The following is a 23,843-nucleotide window of genomic DNA, read 5'->3' as shown; positions in this document are numbered from 1 at the left end:
CCTTCCCTGTTGACTTTGGCAGGAAGGGGAGGCTGAAGGCCTTTCCCTCCAACTTGCTCCTCTTCTCAGGGGCTGAAAAAAGAAACCCATTCAAGCTGGGCCCGGGCCTGGTGTCAGGCTGGAGGGCCCTCCTCTCCCTCAGCCCAGCCAAAGGAGCCCGGGCGCCTAGCCGGTGGGGGTGACTCGAGCCCTCACTCCCAGGCATGGGCGGGTGGACGGCAGGCTGGGCCATCCTGGTCTTGTCATCACTCTGCCTCTCGCTGCAGGAATTCTTGACGGGCACTTATGCAGGCGGCAGGCAGGTGATGAATGAGGCGGAGCAGAGTGCACAGGCCTGAGCGGGGAAAGGTCTCTGTGGTTTATTTTAGTTTGCTTGGAGATATTTTTGGGCTGGCTGGTGGGTGAGCAGGTGGCCTGAGCCGGCGGGTGGGGGGTGGGGGTGGAAGGGGTCCAGGGACTTAGTGTCTATGGAACCTGCACCAGATGACACGTACAATGCCAGGCATGGCTGCTTCTCATCACCATCCTAGAGGAGGATACTTTAATACCCAATCTACAGAGGAGGAAACTGAGGGTAAGGAGGCCTGGTTCTCTGGTCCCCTTTTGCAGCCCCCCAGGCTGCCTCTTCGTGGCTCTCCACCCACTCACCACAGTCTTTCTCTGCTCCATGAATGACACTTCTGCCTACGCAGGGCCTCCTCCTCTCCCCACCCGGAAGAGTTTCCCCGAGGCCTGCTAATGCCACGGCACTAACGCCTCCTGGTGGTCCTCCTCCCCACCCACCAGCCCTGGCTCAGGCCGCCATCCACCCACGTGATGGTGCCCCTGGCCACCAGCCCCACGCCACAGCCACACTGTCCTTCCCACACTGACCACATCGCTGCTCAGCACCCTTCGGATACAGTCCCACCACAGGCCATGTGATCTGGCCCTGGCGACCTCCCTCCTGAGCTCGTCACCCCACATGAAGGGGCCTGTTTCCCAGAACCACCAAGCTCTCACCACGTCTACACTCTCGCTGCTCCTTCTCCCAATCTCTCCACTCAGTCAACTGCTATCTCACTTTGGAGGCCTGGCCTAGCACCACCTCCAGGAAGCCTTCCCTGACACTGTCTTCCACTGCACTGGGTTCTCCTCTGGGTTGCCACAGCCCCTCCAGCTCCTTCCCTCAGAGCATCCGGCCCGCATGGTCAGTCCCTGTGGGTCTATCTCCCCTCCTCATGGTGAGCTTCTCGAGGGCTGCGGTCACTGGTGACTCCAGCTCTGGGCCCAGGGCCTGCCCACACCAGGGGCTCGAGAACTGGGTGCTGAGTGAACGGCTGAGTGAGTAGCAGAAGGAGCCGAGTTAGGAGCCCTGAATAACAAATCTGGTGATGAAGCCAGGCTGGCCCCAGGCACAGGCAGGCCGATGCCAAGGCCATGGGGCGTGGGGAGGAAGGGCAGGGGAGGAGGAACGTCCTTAGGCCAGGCCTCGGGGGACAAGTCTGATCAAGTCCTGCTAGCGGTAAGTGAAAGTGGCAGGGAGGGCAGGCGGTGGGGCCATGTGACCTTCCTCTGCCCATCTGCAAGGAAAACAGATTTTGGCCACACCAGGGGCCAGCAATTAGCACATTTACCATTTCCAGCCAATTAAGTGGCCACAATGGGAACCACATTGAATAGAGGAAGAGGCCGCTCCTCGCAGTGATGCTGCAGTACCAGCCCCTGGACAGCCCCAGTAGTCGGGGCAGCGACCCCAGCTGCAATGGCCAGAAGCAGGGGTGAGGGCCAGATGAACACCTCTGGAGTGGGCAGCAGGCCGTCTGCTCACCAAACACATGGCATGGGCCTAAGAGAACCCAGAGTGAGGCTGCCAAGGAGGCTTAGTATAAGAATCCAGAAAATGGGGGTTGGGGGGTGAGGGTGGGCAGCACAGTGCCTTCCCTGGGTGCCCTCACGGGGCAGGAGGAAGGTAGGAGGTGAAGCATCCAGAAGTCCAGGTGCCAATACCATTGACCTGATGGGTGGCTGTGAGGTGCCAGTGAAACTATGCACAGAAGGTGTTTGATACAGAGTGCAGTACACAGTAAGCGCTGCATAAATGCTCATTATTCTCATTATCAGTAACAATCATAGCGTGTGCAGGATGCCTGCCCTCATCTGCCTCCCATCCAGGTGCCTGCTTACTGTCCCAGAGGACTGGCTTGTTGTACGTACCCATCCCTGGTGCTCTCGGCCGTGGGTAGAGGGGACAGATGGAGGTGGGAACTGGTGGTGGCATCCAGCGCGTGGTGCCTGGAAGGGACATCGTGCATGGGGGGCAGGATGCCTGATGCGAGCCCGTTGTGGGAGGTGATGGAGCCAGGATACACACCTGCAGGAAAGCAAACGAGTATCCCTGGGCTTCGGCCACTCCCCAGAGGTGGCTGTGAGCAACCCAGGAGTGTGTGCCTGCTGACGGACAGAGAAGACCCAAAGGGGAACCAGCAAGGTCCTACTAACAGAAGGTTGGCAGCCCAAATAGGGAGATGCTCCCTCTGTTTATGCCCCAGCTGCAGGGCTGTGTGTAGGGCTGAGGCCTATCCTGGAAGCAGAGGTGAACTGACCAGGGGTTGTCAGAAGCATTCATGCTCAGGCTGCATGTGTGTGCACATGTATGCACGTGATCACGCGTGGGCATGCATGCATGTTTGGGGATGGGGGGTTGTATGGAGCGTGCGGCCTCAAGTCTCTGGGACTGCTCTGGGAAAGAAGAGGCTTGTTCTGTGTAGCCTCAGAAGCAGACAGGGATCCTGGAATGGAGAGCAGCTTGAGAGAAACTGAGGGCTCGGCCTACTTCTCATAGGAGAGCTGCTGTAAGGTCCTGCCTTTGCAGGAAATGAGCTACTCATCTCCAGAGGTGTACAAGCACAGCCTGGATGTCCACTGTGAGGGTTTCCAAAGAGACAGTGATTGTGCTAGCTGGATGGCAGGCTGGCCTAGGAGACCTATGAGAAGGGATGCCGCAGATGGTTGTACAGGCCGTACACTACACAAGGGTCCCGAATGAGGAGAGGGGGCAGCCATACTCTAATCTTAATTCTAAATCTCAAGGAGACCCCTGCAGGGTGATGCCACCTTTTATCACCTTTGACTCCCCAGGGTCTTACCCTTGTTAAGGTAGGTGGGAGATGAATCAAATGGGGGACATTAGGTCATAGTCAGGTGTTGCTCCCTGGGCCTAACTGAGGGTCTGAGGCCAGTGCTTCCCAAATGCCTGTGCCAAGGAACCCCAATTAGATGAGAGAATTGATCCCTATTCTGGGACTCCAGCCTCAGATGGACACAGCAGGTGTTCCAAGTTCTTCTCTAGTTTATCTGAAAAAAACATGGGACCAATTTTGTTTCCTTTTTTAAATCTGGCCACATTTATTTGAATTTTAATAGAAGTTGACAGGATTTTCCTCAAAATTAACTCATTGAGTTGATACCCTGGGAAGACTCTGCAGGTCCGAGGGCCACCCCAGTGCTCCACTGAGGCAGTGTTCACACTGGTTGGTCAGAGCTCAGCTGGGTCAGCTGTTACACTTTGAACAGCACTCCCGTCATCGTGGATCCAGACCCAATGCTCTGTATCACGAGGACCATGTGAGTACACCACATACTCTCTTCATGGATGGAGTAAAGAAGGAACTTTTACATTCTCTGGTGGCTGGGGTTCCAAGGCTAGCCCATCCCAGGTTGGCCCCTTCCGTCCAGTCCTGCAATTCAGGAAGCTGCTACCAGGAATGGAGCAGGGCCAGGCAGGGATGGCCAGCTCAAAGCCTCAACTGCAGCTAATCGTGCCTCCCAAGTGATGCCAAAACGAAGTCCACGTAGAGCCAGGCCTGGGAAATAGCCGGGGGCTGCAGCTCAGGCTGCCCTACATGTCCACGCAGGGGCCTATGGCCCAGGCTTTCCCAAGGGCTGACTGTGAGACCCCAGGGCTCCAAAGCGGCTCTTGGGGGCCTTCTGCCTCTCAGCCCCATCCTTACCCTGTCCCACCTTGGGGACTTCTGCTCCCACGGGCAGCCCCCACCCCCATCCACCCGCCACTTCCCTTACCACACCCCCCTCCCCAGCTTGGTCAGGAAGGCACCAGATGGGATGTCTGAGGACACAGCCTGGCTTGGTGGGGCTCATGGCTTGCTCCATTCACCACTCTCCTGAGCACCTCTTTACCTGCCATCTTGAACCAATTTGGGGGCCTGACAGCCAGAAAGGCCTAGAATCCTGATAAATCCTGCTCTCTCTCCCTCAGCCACACTGACCTCGTGCTTCTCATGTCTTCACTGCCCATCATGTTACCCAGGTCTGCTAAAGGAGCCTGCTGGATAAGCTTCCGAGGGCTTCCTATGAAGAGAGCTGGGGCTAGCTGATGAGAGACAAGCTCTTGGGAGTTAGTTTCCTGCTGTCAGACAGTGAAAATTCAGTGTCACGATGCCAGCTCTCCCTTGCCCTCATGCCTCTATTCCAGACTCCTCTGTCCTAACATTCCTTGAATTTGTCCCATTTCCCCTTGCCCTTTGCCCTGCCCTGTCCACCCCACGCCAGACACACGGTGGGCCACTGAGTATGTGAAGCAGGCATGCGGAGCATGCGGACGGAGAGCGGATGGCAATGAGGGAGTCACTGCATCATGAGGGGTGGCGGGATGGGAACACCAGGGAGCCCGCTGGCCTCTCCCCAGAATGCACCATTTGAGGCTGTAAATCAGTGTCATCAATCATCAGCCATGAGCGCTGAACCTCTGGCCCTAACATCTATTTCCAAATGTGCCTCAAGCACTTGCTGTGTGGCCTACAGAAGAACCTAGTGGCGGAAGCCCAGAGGGATCCAGGACTCCCGGGCTGGCCTGTGCTGGAAGCAGCCCAAGGACAGGGACCAGCACACGGTCTGGTACACAGCAGGTGCCCCACAGTGAGGTGTGGCATCAACAGCAGGAAGACAGCAGGCTGTTTGATTAAGGGCATGGCCTGCGGCCACACAGCCCAAGTTCAAGTCCGGCCTCTGTCATTTACTGTCTATGGAACCTCAGCAAAAAGGTATTTCACCTCTCCAGGATTCAGTCTCCTCATCTGGAAAAGAAAGCGCACAGGAGCATGTACTTTATGAGGATGACGTGAGGACTTGGTTAACCTACACGTACTGTCGCCAGAACAGCTCCTGGCACATACTCAGTAAGAGGGGGCCGTGCATTATTACGAGACAGGTGAGTAAACAGTTACTCTTCTCAGTCACTATGAACAACAACAACGATAATAATGATAAAATTATCTGTCACACTGGGTTTATATAAGCGATCACATTTGTTGTCACAGCAGGTCTGGGGGAAAAAACCAAGGCTTGAGGCAGGGAAGACTGCTCTCGCTCGCTGTCTGAGCAGCCCCAGGCGGGCTCCTCCCAACCACGATGCTGCTTCAGTGACTTTGCTTCTCATCTGCAGCATATGGGCTCAAGGGGACTGAATGACAGGACGTTGATTCAGTGGCCAGCCCATGCCGGTGCTCAAGACATGTCTCTTGCTGGCCCGGCACTGCTCCCTGGAGTAGGCCCCGGCCTGGTCTCTGGGACTTTCAGCCGGGATCTGCTGCTAACTTCTCCATATGACCTTAGGTCAGTCCTTCTCCTGCCCCATCTTAAGTACCCCCGGGTCAAGACGATGGGCCTATAGGACCTGTGCCCCAAGGGCAGCCACTGTACAGTGGGCACAGCCTCTTTCTTGCTGAGCCGCAGGATCCTCAACACATCCCCTTATCACTGGGGTCTCCCCTCACTGGCTGTTTTAGCAGCTCTGACCTCATGGGAAGCAGCCCACAGGAGAGGGTGTGATCCCTTCTCCACAGGCCCATCCTCCCGGGGTGTCCTTGCCATTGGGGACCTGTGTGAGCACAGACCCCTGTGAAGGGCAATGCAGAGAAAGCATCAACACCTTCTCTTCCTGAGGTTGTTTGGTAAGTGCTTTGGCATTGTTTTAAGTTTGCTGCTACTTCAACGCTGAGGGGAGAGCAGTAAAAATTAGAAAATAAAAAATGTTTCAAATGGCTGGAGTAATTCAAGAACTCCCAGAGGGTGGGAGGAGCTCTCTGCTCTGATACTGTGGTTTCTTTGGGGGGCAGGGACAGCAGAGCAGCAGTCCTGTCAGCTGGCATCCATCCGCAGGCCACCCCACCCGCCAGCCACACAGCGAGGATCCTGCTGGGGCCCGAGACCTGTGCAGCAGCTGCTGGGAGGACAGACAGGCTACTTCAGTGGGGCCAGAGGCTCTGAGCGTCTGGCTAGATGGGCCTGCGGGGTCCCAGGGGTCACCGGGCTCCATCTCTGGGCCGTAGAGTAAGACGGAAGTGATTATGGCCCAGTGGTCCACCCTCTAGGAGCCCGAGCCCGGTTTTCTCTCCTGAAGTAAGTGTGGTGGTGCGGGGAGCCCTGATGGGGGAGCACGTGGGACGTCAGGTTGAAGTGCAGGGGCTACCTCAGGGAAGGACTGGGGTCAGGAGGCCAGCAAGGCAAATATGAGAGGCTTGGAGACAAGGCATTCAGGGAACTGTGTATGATGTGCCAAGGTTGGGGTGGGCAGCCACCAGGGATGCCCTGGCCCCTGAGGTCTCGAAGGCCAGGCTAAAGGGACCCCGGGCTTCCTCCCATGTGGCCATAGAGCCACAGAGGAGCTTGAGGGAACTCAAGCCAGAGGAGCCGGTGCCCCCGCAGCCCCTGAGCCTACAGAGCCTGGTGGTCTCCTGCAGGGCCGTGCACCAGGCCCTGCCTCTCTGCACACATACCTGGGAGCAGCTCCTGGCCCAGGTTGCGGCCCCCCTTCCTGTCGCTGGCCGTCAGCTGTGTGGACCCGTGGAGCTGCTGCAGGGCCAAGCACTCGGTCAGGACGTCGGCCTCAGGATCGGGGCCTGTGTGCAGCTGAGGAGCAAGCAGATGGAGAGACGGTGTTAGAGTGAGACCACCTGTCCATGGGCCACCCTCCACGTAGGGGCAGGACAGGAAGGACGGAGGCTCCAGAGTAGGGCCCTTCACCTCACCACACCTCAGCCTCCTCACCTGCAGAATGGAGCTAACTGTGTATGTTGGGTTCGTTCAGGGCTGAGAAGGAGATGCCAAGGCAAGAGTGAAGAGGCAGAGATTTTATCAGGGGAAGTGCCTGGCTGAGAGGAAACCAGAGAGCGGGGCAGGCTGGGGGAGCCATTGGCCGAGCCCCAAGTCTGACTCCGAGGGAAGGAGGTTGGTGGAAGCGTCCTAGATTAGGAGTCCTTGGGGAGCCGAGGTGTGGTGAAGTCAGGGGACTCCGTGTCTCCCAGGCAGGTGTCTTGCCTCAGTATCCCTGCAGGGCCTGCCACACTCCGTTCTTGGCTGGGAGTAGCCTACAGGAGGCACGGCCTCACACACGGGCCCAGATGGGTATCAAGTGCAGGAGCTGGGGCCTTCCACAAGGAGCCGTCTCGCGGCCACCATGGTGAACTCGTGTGTGGAGTAAAATACACTGTGTGTACAGCAGGTGTCCTTCCTTCCTCTTGCCTTCCCTCCATCCTTCATTCTTCCTGGCACAAGGCACACTGGAAATAGCCTAGGGCTAGTGACTGAAGATCTGGGTTCAGATTCCAACCCACTTCTTACTCCCTGTGTGACCCTGAACAAATAACCTAACCTCTCGTGCTGCCCTCTGCCTGTAAGGAGCCACCATACTCGCCCCCCAGCCCAGTCTGCTGTGTGTGGTATAAGACGACAGGTACGAATGAGCTTGTTGTAGGCACCATGTGAAGGGCTGGCTGACCCCAGCTGGCTGAGTCCCACATGTGACAGTGGGCACCCTGGATCCGTATACGGACTTGAGGTTGCTGGCTGAGAGCAAGCCTAGGGCAGCAAATCTTTGGCCAACAACCCTCAGCCGTCCTAAAGGCAGACATGAGCTCCGTACCCCAGAAATTCTTCACCTCCCCAGACAGGGACAGGGAGGGGCTGCTTGAGGCCCTTGCAACATGGGGCAATGAGGCTGGTGTGCACCTGGAGGGGGAGGGCCCCCTCTCCCAGGGTAATCCCAAAGCCAGACTATCAAAGCACTGAACACTGACTTGTCCAGACTCTCATTTGACCTGGGACTCAACCAGCCCAGAGAAGGTGAGAACCTTGTCCCACATTACACAGCAGCTGAGAGTCGGCCCCCAGGCTTTTCCCAGCCTCCCAGGCCAGAGGGCCAGCGCCCTGGCTCGAGCACAGCATAGCCAGCCTCCCGACGGGCCCTCAGCTCCCTTCCCCAGCAGCTGCTTTCCATGTAAATTCAGTTTCTGGCAAAAGAGGGCCAAGGCATGTTCTCGCAGACCGCAATGTCGATCGGATTAGGAGCAGCAGGAGAGGAGAATTAAGGAAGAAAAGCATTTCTAATTCTCCCTGAAACGCAGCAGGGCTGCCAAGGAGCTGTCATAATACAAGGGTCGCTTTACCCAGAGAGATACATCATCCCCGATGGCTCCTAATGGACGCTTATGGTTGGGAAGTTTGTAGATCTGCGGCCCCAGGTCCCTGGGGCTCCGTGCGAGCCAAGCATGGGGCCTGGGAAACCAGGGCAGGATTCTGGTCCTTGGGCACCAGTCTGCTCGGGAGAAAAGCCTCCTTGGCATGGAGCCTGGGCCATTCCCCATCCCCGCTCAGGCCCCGGGGACAGGCAGGTCTGGGGTGGGCCCCGGCTCTGTCACTCCTGTGCTGCATGACTCTGTGCAGATCTGCTAACTCTCTGAGCCTCAGTTTCCACATCTCTAAGATGAGGGATTAAAAACTGCCCAGCTCTTCGCTAGAGCGAATACTGAATGAGATACAGCACTTGAAGCACCAGGCTCAGCACCGGGTCCAGGCTCCTCCCTCTGTCAGAGTGAGGACTGGTGTGCTGGATGTGCTATTTCCACCGGCCAGCTCAGGTACATGCCTTGACCATGTCCCTTTTCTGCTTTGCTGCGTCTGGGGGGTTCCCTAGGGCTTGTGGGATGAAGACTGGAGCCTCCAGCCTGGCTGTCCCCCAACCGTGTCTTTCCAGCTGAGGCCTGCTGGTCCCAGACCCATCGAGTACACCCCCACCCCACGGGACTAAAGCAGGCCGCTTTCTCCAGCCTCTGGACCTTTCTCTGCTTTACTCACTGCCATAGCCACAGTTCTTAATACAGTGCTGGGAAAACAGTAGGTGTACCATAAATATTGCAGAGCAAACTCTGCTGTCAGGCTGATGTCTCTGGATTGGCCCTGGTGTTGCTCTTCACCCTCACCCCTGCCCTCCCTTGCACTCAAGAGCTCACCCCAGTGTTCTTCTGGAGATGTGGGTTGGGCCCAAAGGTGGGCTCCCTGGGTCTCTCTGTGGCTCACACCCTCCTTGTCCAAAACAGAAATCACTGCTTTCTCCTGCAAGCCTAGCCTGCTTCTTTCTTAGACCATCTGTCCTGGTCAAGGGGCCCACCACTGTCCCCCCACCGAAGTCCACCTCTGCTACTCTTCCGCCACCCCCCTTCTCTCCCCATCTGGTCCCACTTTGCTCTCACCAGCCTCCATTGCCTCTCCTGCTCCCCAGTAGCGGCCTCCCTGCCTCAGGATTCCCTCCAACCCATTCCCCACAAAGGCCCCAGAGCCATCCTTCACAGTGACATTCTCTGCTTAAGATCCCCCCACCCCATCCCCCACCAATGGCACCACATCCTCAAGTAGAGTTCTGGGCCTGTCAGGTCTGCTCCCTGAAGGCTGCCTTTCCTCCTTGCAGGCCTGCTCGGCCTCGGACAGGCAGGGTGCCTACTGTTTCAGCTTCAGTCACTCTGGGACTGGGACACCCTCTCCTTACTATCTTCACCTGCCCACTGCTCACCCCTTCAAGATTTGATGACGGCATGTGCCAACCTCTGCTCTGGGCTTTTACTCTGGGCCAAGTACTGTTCCACACCCTTAGTGCACATTTACTCATGCAATCCTTGCGACAAGGCTCTCAAGTAAGTCCTCTGTTGCCCCCATGTGACAGTTGAGGAACATGAAGAACAAAGGCTCTGAGAGAGGAGCCTGAGGCCAGAGGCAGGCTGGCTGCAGAGCACACACGACCATGCTCCACTGTCACAGCTGTCATTTCTTCCGTGGACCCTCCCACTCCCACTCTGAGAGGCTAAGGCCCCCTCCTCTGCGCCCCTGACTATCCTCTGCACACCACTCTTGCTGTACTTCTCATATTCTACTGAAGGATCTCTTTATGTGTCTCTCTCTTTCAGGTCCCCAATAGAGGAGGGCACATAGTTTTCCATTTTTCTATCCTTGATGCCTACACTGGGTCTGAGTGAGCCACAGCGAGATGGCAGATGGGTGACAGAGAAGCTGGCGGATGGTCTGGGGGTGGAGAGATGTCTGGCCGGCTGCAGGTGAGGAAGTGAACTTGGCGGCCAGGTGGGAGGCAGGTCATGGATGATGGACAGCAGCATCCTTGGGTGTGCAGAAGGGTGAATGCATGCAAGGCGTGCGGAGACCTGGTTTGTTGCTGGACAGGTGTCTGGAGGCCTGGGGGGGCTGGGCCTGGAAGGGGGACTGTCTTACCTTCTTACGCACCTGCTGCTCTTTGGCTGAATGGGCCTTCACATGCTTGCGGAGGGAGCTGGGGTCCGTGTAGCGCTTGGAGCAGCCAGGGATCTGACAGGCGTAGGGCTTCTGGAACATCAGAGGGATGGAGGTGGGGTGAGGGAGGCCCGAGGTCATGCACTGTGTGATCCGCAGTAGGGAGGGGGCAGGCTGCAGGCTCACACCAGATCCCTCCCCCTGTGCCCCCAGCCTGGAGGGGTCTGACCCAGCTGGCCCTGCCCTTGGGCCTCACAGTGAAGGAGAGACTGTGTCTCCATTCTCCTCTCATGCCGGAACCTCAGGGATCTCAGGAAAGTCACCTCCCGTCTCTGAGTCTCTTTTCTCCCTTGTAAAATGGGGCCAACGAAATTCTAAGGGTTTTCCCAGTTCTGACACTGGCTCTGAGAAAAGCACATCCTTTGAGCCCACCAGGTGGACAAGGAGCACAGCGGCTCCTAGGAGGAGGGGGGAAGGAGGAGGAAAGCAGGGATGGGGAAGAGAGGGGACAGCACAGGGCCAAGCTGCAGTATGGCAGGCCCAGGCTACGAGTGACTAACCACACCTTACAGCAGGTTCAGAGACGCCAGACTGCTTTGGGTTCATGAGAAATTGGAGGCAGGGAGGGAGCTGGATCTCAGACACAGGCCTGGAGAGGCGGCGGCGAGTGTGTGTGTGTGTGTGTGTCTCTGTGCCCTTTGTGAATCTTGCTCTTGGGCACTGCTCACCTAGAACCAATTCATACCTCTGCTGTTCCTGCCTGAGCCTCATACTGCCCTCCAATCTCCCTTCCCCCAACAGCCAGAGGGCCTTTCTCACAGCCCCAGCCATTCTCTCACCTTTGAAATCCTCTCCATGGCTCCCTTGTGCCCTCTAACACAGCCCACCTCCCGGCACTGAAGGCCCTCTGGGACTCGGCCCCCAAAGTTCCCAGCTGTCTTCCTGCCCCTGCCCCTGTGCGCCCACCTGCCCAGCCCTCCTGGAATCTCCTTCCTACCTCCATCTTCCTGCGGGCAGCCCTGAGCACCCTGTACTGCTGGGTTCCTTCAATGTCCTTCTCCACCAGGTGGAGCATTTCCTTGGGGGCTGGGGGCGAGGTGTGGTTGGGGGGTTGTGTATGGTCCCTCTGACTGGTCTCAGGTCCCAGGGACTGACTCTAGCTGAATTCTGAGCTCTCGTGTAGGGTCTCCCACAGGACCCTGCTTGGGGTTTCAGCTGCTGCTGGGGCTTCCCGTTTTAAATATACCTAGTGGCTCTGATTTCTCCAGGCCCTCTGACCTCTACAGCGGCTGCAGGGAATGGGAGGGTGTTTGGAGAAGGTGGTGCTTCCCTGATGAGGTACTGGGGTGGCTATGTCCCTGTCAGACACACTCATACGGAACCCCTCCAACCACCACCACCTCCCCTGACCTCAGGCAACTCCTGTCCCTGCTGGCCCAAGGACAGGCCAGTCCAACCACAGACCCAAGGACCTTGTGGGGAGGGGCAAGCAGAAAGAGACGACCATACCTTGGAGCTGCCACGGACAGTTGCCAGGTTAAAGAAACGGAGGAGAGCAAAAAGAAAGAGACAGAGAAGTGAGAGGCTGGCTTGGCCGAGAGGAAGGTACAGGCAGGAGGGTGGAGGGCCTGCATCAGACCTGCCCCTCCCCAGCTGTGCAACACATAGACACGTACCCCTCCCCACCGCCCCATTTCTCCTAGGGATCTGCACCCACCCTGATGCGTGCACACACATACACATACACGTTCTCTCTCGTGGGCCCGGCTCGGTCCTGCCCCAGGCCCCATCCCTCAGGGACGCTGATACAAATCCACACGCTTTTGCCAAAAAGCAAACAAACAGAGCTCCGAGTGTGCAGGCGCACTAGCCTGGAAAGGGCGCAAGGCCCATCTCCGTGTTTATTTTTCCAGGGCCTGACGTGTGCAGAACATTCCTCCAGCCCAGCTCCCCGGCGAGCCCTCAGGAGACCCTGTGGCTGTCCCAAGCCGCATGCCGCCCAGCCCCAGGCCTGGAGTCACTGCCGTGGCTCTGAAGCCTCGTTAGTAACAAGGACACTGGTGCTGGTGTGGTGAGGATGGAGGGCAACAGCCCCCAAGGCCTTGCAGGGCCATGCTCAGTACCCTTCAGTTCAGCCCCATACCTATTGTGGGAGAAGCACAGACGAGGAAACAGAGGCTGACGCTTTGCCCAAGATCTCACAGTAAGAGCATGTCCATGAGGCTCTCTAAGGAGGCCTCCCCTTGTCTGGGAAAGGAGAGGGGCTCGCCCCCCAGGGCAGTGGCCGTCAGGACTCAAAGTCCACACCGAGTGCCTGGGGACTCGGCAGGGTTTGCTCAGCATTCAGTCAGCGAGTCAGAGGAGGGAAAGGAGCGACTCCTATTTGCTATGCAGACTGCATGTTAGGTCTATACTCGCATTATTTCAGTTGATTTCCCCCATGTCTCCTCCTGATGTGGGTGTTTGAGGAAACTGAGTCTGGAGAGCCAGACTTAAAACCTGGCTGGCTCTCGCTAGTCTGTTCTGCCATTTTCCTGCCCTATGGGGAGAATCCCACGTTCTCTGGAGCCAGATGGGAGCTGGGAAGATGACTGGGTCCCTCCTGGAAAACAAGGTGCAGCCTGCGAGGGCTGACCTGCTAGCCTCTGGGCTGTGAATGCTGGGAAAGCAATCTAGTTGTGCAGGATCGCCAGTGCTGTTTACGTGGGGATGGGCAGGAGTGGGGGGTGGGCTGGGTGGCTGTAGCTAGAGGGCTTCACCAGGACCTTTGGGGAGATGAAGGCCTGAGATAACCCCGTGGGCTCATTCTGGGCCTGACCTGACCTGGTCCTCTCAGTTCTGTTCACACAGCAAGTGGGGGCGAGAGGCCTGTTGCTTTGGGGCTGGGTCCAGAAAATGCAGCAAGGAAGGAGGGAGGAAGGGGGTAAGTCAGAGTAGGTGACCCAGAAAGGCCTGGAGGGACATTGCTCAGGCCGGGGGTTGGGTGTGCAGAGCGGCCTGGTGCTGCTCTGTGGTCTCTGAGAGACATAACCAGGGGGCATGGGCACCAACTGCACATTTCAGAGCCTGGGTGGGGGCCAAGGGCCCCAAGGGCTGGACCTGTGAGAACGTAATGAAGGCAGGGGTTTGTTAGAATGCCTCCTCACTTCGTGGCCCCACACAGCCTGTGACAATGAAGCCTGATGGGGAGGGGTGGAGAGAAGGGTTGGGTTCAGCTGGGGACAGGGCTCTTCCTTCCTATCCTGTCCCCTGTACTCAGCCCACCTCTCCAGGGGGGCTGATACACCAGCTTCTCCAGCAAGGGCCACTGGACGCTGCCATTTACCATCTGTGCGATAAGTCGGTGACTTAATCTGAGTCTCAGTTTCTTTGCAAGATGGGGATAGTGGCCCTTACCTCATGGGTTGTTACCAGCATTAAACTGGGGGAAAGTGTATGTGATACTGGTTGTGAAAGACACGTATAGAACAGAACACTCTGCCCAGGGCCCAATCGGCACCCAACACGTGGCTTTGCTCTGTTTTCTGCCACCCCCTGCCCCCAAAATTCTGGGTGTTGGTGTCCTCAGCTTTTTCCGGTTCAAATAAAGGGTTTGGAGCAGAGGGCCTCCAGCCCTGGCTGCTGTTTTGTGGCCTCCAACCTACGCTGGAGGAGTGAGTTGCTCTCATGGGCCTCTGTTTCCTCACATGTGTGTCTACTAGACAGGCTGGGCCAGATGGCCACTCAGGCCTCCCAGCCTCCCATCAGCAGAGTTTCCCAAGCATCTGCCCAAAGAGCAGAGATACAGGCCGGGGGCCCAGACATGCAGCCCAGATGCAGACCGTCTCCTACTATACATGGGGGCTAGGGTCCTCCCAGGCTGCCTGCGCACCCCCACACCGGCCCTCTGAGGCAGATGCAAGGCCCAGTTCCGAGTTGGCTCTGCCAGCCAAGAAGGCCACCGAACCTCCTGGAGGCCTGCTTTGCTCACCTGTCAGAAGGGTTAGTGACCCCCTGACTGGCAGGGTCAGCATGAGATCGTGGGAGACAATGTTTTAGCAAGTGCTCTGCCAACCGCAGAGATCTGTATGCACCAACATTGTGACAAAGTTGCAGGTTATCACGCTGCTTGGCCCAAACAAGGGAAAGGGAGTGGACATATAGGTATCTGGGGCCCAGATCTACAGTCTCATGCCCTGCTCACCTCAACCTCTCACCCACTGTGCTTAGGGGTAAGGAGCAGCCCCAGAGAGGCTCCGGCCTGTCTCCACGGAAGGTGTGGGATGGGCAGGGCAGCGCAAGCCTGCTTGGGGGTGGCTGACAGGTCTGGGGAGAGGATGCAGGATGGCGAGCTCACTCTCTCCACGGGGCTGTGCCTGACACTGGTGCCCAGGTCAGGAGCCACAGGCTAAAGTAGTGGCTCTCGACTCATGAGACTTTACTTCCTCTTCCTCAGGATATTTGGCAATGTCAAGATACATTTGTCACAACTGGGAGATGGAAAACTGCTCCTATCTATAGGATAAACACCCTATAACGAAAGGGCTTTCCTCTCTCCCTGCAGACAGTCATCCTGCCCAGACTGTCCAGGGCTTAGGACGAAAGCAGGTTTCCGCGTGTACCCTGGCCATGGCCCTGCATCCCACAGGTGAGGGAATGTGCACACCTCCCCCCTGCCCCTCGGCCTCTGCCCTGGGGCCTACCGTGTCAAGGTGGGTGCGCTGGTGCTTGGCACGGTCGCTGGAGTTGCTGAAGGCCTTCTGACAGCCTGGGTGCTGGCACAGGTATGGCTTCTCACCCGTGTGGCTCCGCAGATGGATCTTGAGGTTCTCCAGCCGTGAAAAGGCCTTGCTGCAGCCTTCAAACTGTGGGAGAGGTGAGTGAGGGGTGCTCTGCAGCCCCTGGACAGCCCACCACCAGCCTAGAAATGGCCCCAGCATCCTCTGCCCCCTGTCCACCCCCATCCTGCCCAAGGCCTCTAGGTAAACCCCCCACTTTAGCTCCTCATGAAGGGACCGGGACCCAGACTCCATCTGGGAAACCCTGGTGGGGCCAGAAAAAAACACTCCCGTGACTTAGAAAGGGTCTCTGGGCTAGAGAAGCAAGTAGTCTTTCCATCTCTGGATCTGGAAGGCTCCTCAGTGGCACAAGGAAATGATGTGCTGCTGCCAGCACAAGCATGTGCTGGATTTTAGGAAGGCTTTGCGCCCCTGACCTCATTTCTTTGCCTACAAACTTATGACGGTGTGACCACCACTCAGGGCTGACGTGAAGGCTCCAAGGTTGGGGGGCCCTGACTATCCAAGGGCTTTGTCCATCTGGAGTGTGGCATCAGTGCTGACTGCCGTCAGAATAACAACCAATTTGTAGACGCAGGGTCTGATTTATCATTTGGCCGTTTGTCTGGTGCCCACCAGGCACCAGGCCCCATGCTGGGCAGTGGGCAGGCAGCAGGCGCAGACATGGCGATGGCCCCGGTCGGGGCGGGGGTGGGCAGAGCAACAGGCACGGTGCCTCCTCCCATAGCCGCAGGCTGCCCCGGCCTCCGCCCCGTAGCCTTGGCTGAAGTCCCCCCTCTCTTCCCAGAGTCCCCAGACTTCGCACTCCTCCCACACCCCGTCCCCAAGACCACCTGAGGAGCTCTGTGGGGTAGAATCAGTTGTTGCTCTGCCTGAAGCCCTGCGCACCCCCGCACTCCCCCCGCCCCAGGCTGCTCCCACGTCCTCGCAACAGCCTGAGCCCACTGGGCCACCAGAGCCTTTGTTGGCAAGTCACTCAGCAAGGAACGTCCTTTGTCTCATAACCATCCATCCAACCCCCTTTAGCCTTCAAAGTCTGGCTCGAATGCCGCCCTGTGGCACCCTCCCTGGTGTGTGCGTGTGATCGGTGTGATCGGCTGTTCTTTCTGCTTCTCCTGTCCGGCGGGTCCAGCCAGGCCGGCGTTCCCGTGGTGTGCACCAGGGGGTGGGAGGGGGAACCGCTCTGTCCATCCGACATGGGGCAGGGTGCTGCTGCACCTCACAATAACCCTGACCGGTGTGGCCTCAACGTTCCCGCCTCAGAGCCAGAGGCTTTGCGTGGTGGTCCCGGTGCTGTGACACAGCCAAGACAGGACCCAGGCCATATCTGACGCCGAGCCAGGTGGCTCTGCTACGGCCACTGCCTTCCTAGGGCAGGGGGAGGTGACCTTCAAGGAGGAGGAAACCAGAGGAACCAGCTCCTCTGCCTAAGACATGAGCTCCATCCCCCAGCTTAGGAGAGACGTGAGGATGGGGACTCAGGATGGACAGCGACTGGTCTGGGGTGGGCTCCCTCCCTGTCTCTCCCTTGAAGGTGGCCACAACGCCTGGCCATGCTCTGCTGGGGCTCATCCAATGCAGGCAGCCCGCAGCTGGGTTTTAGAGACCGTCCCGCCTCCTGTTCCCAGAGGATGTGCCTTTTCCAGGCATCAAAACCAGGAGGAAATCCTGTTTGGGGAGTAAATAGGCCACAAGCTACTCCTCTGCTCTCCTGTGATGGCCTAGTGCCAAGCTCACCCCAAATGAGGTAAAGGGGTCACAGCTGGGAAGCCGGCTGCCTCTTGGCACCCAGCTGGTCCCTCTGCCCTCCTCTGGCCCGCACCGCAGGGGTAGACATTGAAGGAGAGGAGCAGCAGCTCCTCCTCCCGTGCCGGGATCACCACGTGAAACCTCTGGTTCCGAGGCGGGACGTTCAAGCCACACTGGTCGGGGTTATTGTGTGGTACAGCAGCTCCTCCCGTTCCCCCACAAGGCCCTTAGGCCTGTCCGGCCAGCCTCTGTGTTGCACGAGGCCGCGCTGCTTTTCCCTCCTTCACTCATCTTGCAGATGTCTACTTGTCTACTCATGGTGTTCAAGCACTGCCTCCTCCGAGGAGCCTTCCCTGGTCTCCTTGGCCCCTCCCTGCTCACACCCTGAGCTTATGGGTTAAGACGATTTTTGTTGCCCACCCGCTGCCTTCTTGTCATGCCTCTAGCAACGGTCTGGGAGTTCCTTGAGGGCAGGGCTGGCATCTCTCTCATTCATGGGACAAAGGATGGGTTAGAAACCTAGTCCAATGGGAGTGAGAACAGAAATTCCCAGGCTTGGGGAGCATGTACCCTTGTGAAAGCACCCTCTTCCTTGCAGCATTCATCAAAGTACCCAGACACCCCCTGTCTGTGTCCTGCCTATGTGCACTGGCCCAGCCCTGTCCTACCCCACACCCCCAGGACCTCCCAGAGCTGAGTCACAGGCTGGGGTACAACAAGCAGCAGTCGAGGGTGCCCTGATGGGATGCCCAACCCCCAGGTAGAACTAGAGGCAGCAGCAGGTGGAGAAGCGGCACTGATTGATCAGGACTGTTCCAGGGTGATGATGCTGCAGGTGCTACTGCGGAGCAACGCCCCTGTCAGGCCAGCACCGGATGTGCCAGGGACTGCGAGGGCATGGGCTCTGCTTGCAGCCGCTGCCAAGGGTTCCCAGGTCCTTCCCATTCATCCACCACACAGACGGCCAACAGAGGCAGAGAGGAGGATGGCATACTCGTCAGTTCACACTTATGTGAGCTCACTCTGCTGGGTCCTGTGTTGTCACTGGGGTCACTCCCCGCCCCAAGACTCTCCAAGCTCATCATACATTCTGACATCCAATCTACCCCCTTAGCATTCGAGGCCTTCCAGGGTTGGTGCAGCACAACCTGGGGTTAAATTTTGAGACTTGGAAAGCAGACAGCCCTGTGATCTTGGCCAGTCAGTGCCCTCTCTGTGCCTCAGTTTCTTTCTCTGTAAAATGAAGACAAACCAGCACCTGGAGCTGGTGTGAGGGCAAGGCGATATGCCTATCTACATGGCACACAGGACATCCTCTATAAATGTCATCACTATTATGGTGATAATCACCTGGTGGTGATTGTTCTTATCTTGCCTTCAGAAAAGACACCAGTGTAGGTCAGGTTTTATTGACCCTAGACCTAAAGAACAGAGTGCTCTGGTTGACAGGTTTGCTATTGGTCTGGCCCTAAAACTCTTTCCCTGTCAATCTGTTTGGGTGCCAGAAACAGCCTCTAATGAAAATGAGGCAGCCTTTGTGGTGGGAATGGCCTGATAGAGCCCCATCCATTGGCTACAGGGGGGCTTGGAGGGCAGCACAGGGAGGTGCCCCCCCCCCCCCACGGCTGTGTGTGTGGGGGTACAGGTGCTGCCAGAATGGAAACATAGGTCTTGCATCAGAAACAGGTGCGCCAACAGGTGCATCCCTGACTTGAAGTCTTTGTGACCCTAAGGTGTAACGATGCTTCCATGGGGTCCACCCCCCAGGGAGAACACACACAGGCTTTCCTGACATTCCTCCCTGAACACTCCACTCCCTTGACGCTCTAGGGCGCATTTTGCCCTAGAGAGACCCCTTCCTCCTGCTGTTAATATCCAGGTGTATAACCCTGCGGAGCAGACTTCCTGGGACATCCTTCACTCTGTTGCAACAGGGGTAGACAGGGAACTGCTCCTACTGTGCCAGAAGGGCAAGCCACCGTCAGAATTGCCATCTCTTGTAGAAAGAAGTCACTCATTGATCTTCAACACAAGGTAGCAGTGTCAGGCAAAGCCCACAACTCTGAAAGTCACTCACGCACCCCCATCCAACTATCCACAACCTAACCCCACACCTTTATCGTGGCTTGCTGGTACCCCATTACTTCTCATGCATCTGCCCACCCTTCCACATCCTTACTTCTGGGATTCACTTTCATCGTCATCTTTTTGCACATTGATTCATATCCTCCTGCCTCGCTCAGCTGCCCTTGTGTGCCTGGCCACATGCTGAGAGTTGGGACTTTAGGCAAAAAAAAGACCACAAAAGGCTCCAAACAAAAGAGAATTCTTCTTGGGGCTGATCTCAGAGGGCTTCCAGCTGGGGAAGGCCCGGGGTCACTAAAGCTTTCCTGAAGGAGCCAGGACTTGATCCCCAGTCAGGGTTTGGACACACAGGGTGGGAAGACTGGGAGGGTAGGGAACATTCTGGAGATAGCCGAGGATTGGCCAAGCTGGAATGAAGGGAAGAGGGGAAGGAGAGGTGGAAGTAGAAATGGGGATTTGGGGAGCTCCCTTCATTACAATCCATGGAATAGTGATTCATTCTGATGCAGATGAGTTTGGGGATTTTTGATTCCCCAAAACAGCACTGAAACAGCCCTGTGCACTGATGTGGCTTAGGGAATGACGTGGCATGAGGCTATTCACTTGGGGGACTCTGGTGCCACTTCCGCTGGCTGGATTCCCCTGCCTCTGACCTCCCACCTGGCTGTTTGAGCCAGAAACCTGTTCCATCCTCTCTGGCCCCTATATCCAAAAAGCCACCAAACCAGGGAGATGCCACGTCTTAAAACACCCTTCACATGCACCCTCTTCTCTTCATTGCTGCCCTGGTCCACACCCCAGCACTGCTCACCCCAGGTGACTGCACTAGCTACCATCCTGCCTCCTGTCCCTCTGCTCCCAACTCATTCCCATATGGTATCTGGTATCTAGAACGAAGACTCACACCTAGCAGGTCTGGCTGACTCCCTCCCTGCTTAAATCCTGCACAATTTCCGAGTGCTCGGTGAGCATGAATCCTTGCCCTAGCATCCTGGCTGGTGTGCTCTGACCCCTGGTGATGGCTTGGTGGTGCCTGCCCCCTCCAACTCCTGCGTCCACACCACTGTGTGTCAGCATCAGAGCAGCCCAGATGCAAATCCACACTTCCCAGCTGGACTCTGACCTTTGGGCAAGTTCCTTTGTCAGAGCCCAGATTCTTCAACCACAAATGGGGGCATCGCTTGGGCACACCCTGGGCACACGGTAGGTGGGTGCTCTCTGTAAGCCACAGAGTGTGTGCACTATTCTGTCTTATTTGGGGTGAATCTGAAATACACAAGCTCAAATAACCAAACACACAATGGATTCATCTGGCCAGAAACAAAAGCCCATGTGCCATGGGCAACAGAGAAGCCAATACTGTGGCCTCGGAGGGGAGAGGACACAGGCGAAGGAAAAGCCGTAGAGACATCTGTCTAGAAAGACGTAAGAATGGGTGTTAGATATTTCTTATTTACTTTAAAATGTATGAACATTAAAATATATTCTCAGGCGACAGTGGGGTGAGTTCAGAATGATCTAAGTGGCCAGGTGACACCCTCCAAGACACCTACCAAAGGCTGGCTGCTGCATGTGTTTCACGTGGTGTCACTAACCGTGACAACACGCTCTGCTGGAAGCCTCCTTCCTAGCCCCACTGTATGGATGAGGCACAGAAAGGTGACACCAGTGGCTCCAGGTCACGCAGTTAGTAACCGGCAGAGCTGGGATCTGGTCTCGAGTCTGGCTGATGTGCTGGTCTGTGTCTTTGCATCCTTAAACACTTGGGCCACGGCCCCAGGAGCCCTACGTAAAGCACCAAAACTGGGGCTGCACTCAGCAGCTCTCACGATGACTTCCAACCAGGCCCACATCCTGGGTTCCATTTCCAGGCAAAGACTAGGCCCAGCCCAGGATGCAGAGCTGACGCTGGGAGAGGAGGACACCCTTCCTGCTGGCCCCTCTGACAGACGAGATGCCACCACCCAGAAAGGAAAAACGAGGCGGCGCAGCAGAGAAGAAAGAGCCCCGGCTGATGCGCACAGAGTGCGCAGAGTCTTGAAAGGCCCAGTTTCCACATGTGGGGCATGTTACAAAAGAAGATTAAAATAACGGGGGAAAATACCCTGGGAACCGTGAAGCCCTAGACCATCTGGAATTTTATAGTAACAGGCAGGGGAAAATCAGAACCTAATTGAAAAAAGTCCACTGCAATCCATTACGGCTGCGTGCTGCTCGCAGAACCAAGGGCAGGAGATGAAAGACCAGGGGGGCCATCCCAGGAGCTGGGGAGGGGCCACCACATCCCTGTGCAGGCCAAGCCCAAGGACCCTTTAAGTTCTGGCTGGGTGAGGGGGAGGGCCCTGGGTCAGAGGTCAGGTCCAGCAGGGCTGAGCCCACCCCACTTAGCCGTCTGTCCTCTTCTTTCGGGTGGCTAAGCCAGACATGCGGCTGGTGCTGAGCAAGATTTTCTCTCCCTCCGGCCCCTGGGGAAGGAGCAAGGACACTGTTCCCCATGTGAGGTGCAGGGGCAACGTGCTGCAAGCCGCAGAGCATAGTCACGCAGACTGGAGTTTGTGCCAGAGCCCTGCCAGCGGCAGTCACAGACTTGGGCAGATCATGTGCCCTCTCTGCCCTCATTTTGTCTCCTCTCTAAAATGGGGCCACCACTGACAACTGTCAGAAGTAAATATGAGGATATGCCCAGGGGAGGAACTGGCACACAGTGGGTGCCTAATAAATGTCAAGTTTCCTCCCTGTGGCTGCTGTGGCCCAGAGACGGGAGAGGGCCCAGTTTCTCATGCTCTGGCTAAGAATGTGGACATAAAGGGCAAGGCGGGGGGTTTGGGGAAACAGGGCATGGGTGGGGGCAGGGGACGAAACGCCTCCAGTTTTGGCATTTGCCAGTGACTTGCTTCTAAACAAACACATTTCTGGTTTAAGGGTAAAATATATTGGGTTACAACAGCCTGGCAGACCATTCAGGGATCAACTTCTCATATTTGTGCAAACTTTTAACTTACTTTATAACAATGATTTGGACTTGTGGTGCCAGATTCTTCTCCAAGATGTCAAATAATTCTGTGTTTGGCCAGCTTGAAAGGCCAGCTAGCCGGGAGTGGGGGTCTACTCCTCTCCCCCCCGCACCCTGGCATGGGGACTCTGGCCCTGAGGTAATTGTCCTCTGCGCCCCTGGGGTTTCCATGGGCGTTTCCACAGAGCCTGGGCTTTGCCTGTGCTCAGGGGGTCCAGGCAAGAAGGCAAGGGACAGATATGGAGAGAGTCCTGGGAGGTGAGGCCGAGGACACGAGCCTGGACTCTGCTCTGTGAGCCCACGAAGGTCTGGTTGGGCTTTGGGCATGCAGGGCTGTCTGAATAAATGAAGGTGCTGTCAGAAGTGTGCAGGAGGGAAACTGGGACCGGAACAGCAGCTCTCACACTTACATTCACACTGGACCAAACTCTTCCTAAACACGATCTCCTTTGTCCCATCAGGACACTGGGACAATCCCTCCCTCATCACACAGGCAAACAGCAAGGCCCAGGGAGTCTAGGTGTTGGATTCCCAGAGCTCCCAAGTGATGGAGTTTGGGGTTTGCCTCCAGGGCCTGAGCTCCATGCCCTGGGCCATACTAGTGTCTTGGGCAGCCATGACCAAGGTCCCAGGCCCGTGTGGGGGTCTCTTCACACCTGCTCAGCCCTCTGCGGCTTCATGACCATCCTGAGAGGCTGGCGGGCCAGTGGGGAGGTGCTGTGGACACAGAGAGCAAAGGGAGAATGCACTTCAGGGACCACCGCCCTCCCCGTCCCACCTCTGAGCCAGTCGGGGTGTACCTGCCCCTGGGAGATTCCCAGGCGGGGCGAGGGCTGCAGACCCCTTATCCCTACCTCACCAGGACTGCACTGAAGGCACCTGGCTGGGATCTCTCCAGCACAAAGTCTCTGGGCAAGAAAGTAGGTTCTTATTCCCAACAAGCACAGGCCAAGAGAGCTAAGCCACCCTCCGGGGATGCATGGAGCCCCCAGTTAGGAGGAGCAAAGGGGCACAGAGCCTGCTCACCAAGTATTCAGGGAGGGTCCGGGGGAGTCCCTGGTGTGGAGCAGAGGCTAGACGTCTCGGGAGATGTGAAGAGCGGCTCTGCGAGGGCTCACGGCCTGGCGGAAAGCGGGCAGCCCGGAAAGGCTGCCACAGACACAGGCCCGGCCCCCAGCCACAGGCCTGGAGAGCCTGACACACACGCACTGCTGACACCTCCCCTCCCGACCAAGCCCTGGGTCAGACACAGGACCCCAGGACAACAACATGCAGCACTGATGCACACACATGCTCACACACACAGGACTCATGTCAGGGGTACACAGAGGTTGGCGTGTACACGCTCACACATCTACACAAGGATGCCTAGGCCCCAGGCCCCCCACAGGCTCAGACACACCCACTCCTGCACCCCGGTATACCCATGACAGCCCCATGCATAGCACAGCTCGTGCAGATATTGGCCCACCCCTCGTACGTTGTGTGGGCACAGAGACCATATCCACAAATGGCTTCCAAGAGGTCAATGGATGAAGACGTGCCTCACAGCATTGAAACACCCAACCCGGCCAGACCTGGGGACACTCACCCCCACATACCTCTCTCCACAGCATTAGGCGGCCCTCAGGGGCCTACTGTATCTC

The 23,843-nt window shown here is 57.1% G+C and overlaps 1 protein-coding gene across 5 annotated transcripts in view; it reads right to left on the bottom strand.

Moving 5' to 3' along the window:
- The window catches only part of GLIS1 (GLIS family zinc finger 1), a 223,730-nt gene that overhangs the window by 5,881 nt on the left and 194,006 nt on the right, over window positions 1–23,843 (bottom strand). For 3 of the 5 annotated variants that reach the window (XM_049110431.1, XM_049110432.1, XM_035716221.2), the window contains 4 exons: window positions 15,255–15,416; window positions 10,555–10,665; window positions 6,777–6,909; window positions 2,197–2,353 (listed from right to left, as the gene is read on the bottom strand). In XM_049110431.1, coding sequence (XP_048966388.1) covers window positions 2,197–2,353; window positions 6,777–6,909; window positions 10,555–10,665; window positions 15,255–15,416 — 563 coding nt within the window. The remainder of the gene's footprint in view (window positions 1–2,196; window positions 2,354–6,776; window positions 6,910–10,554; window positions 10,666–15,254; window positions 15,417–23,843) is intronic. The other 2 variants (XM_049110433.1, XM_049110434.1) reach the window with 2 other exon arrangements.

The sequence above is a fragment of the Canis lupus genome, chromosome 5 (assembly GCF_003254725.2).
Source record: "Canis lupus dingo isolate Sandy chromosome 5, ASM325472v2, whole genome shotgun sequence".
Classification (NCBI taxonomy): Eukaryota; Metazoa; Chordata; class Mammalia; order Carnivora; family Canidae; genus Canis; species Canis lupus.
Note: the sequence above shows the minus strand (reverse complement) of the source record. Positions and strands in the feature narration are given on the sequence as shown.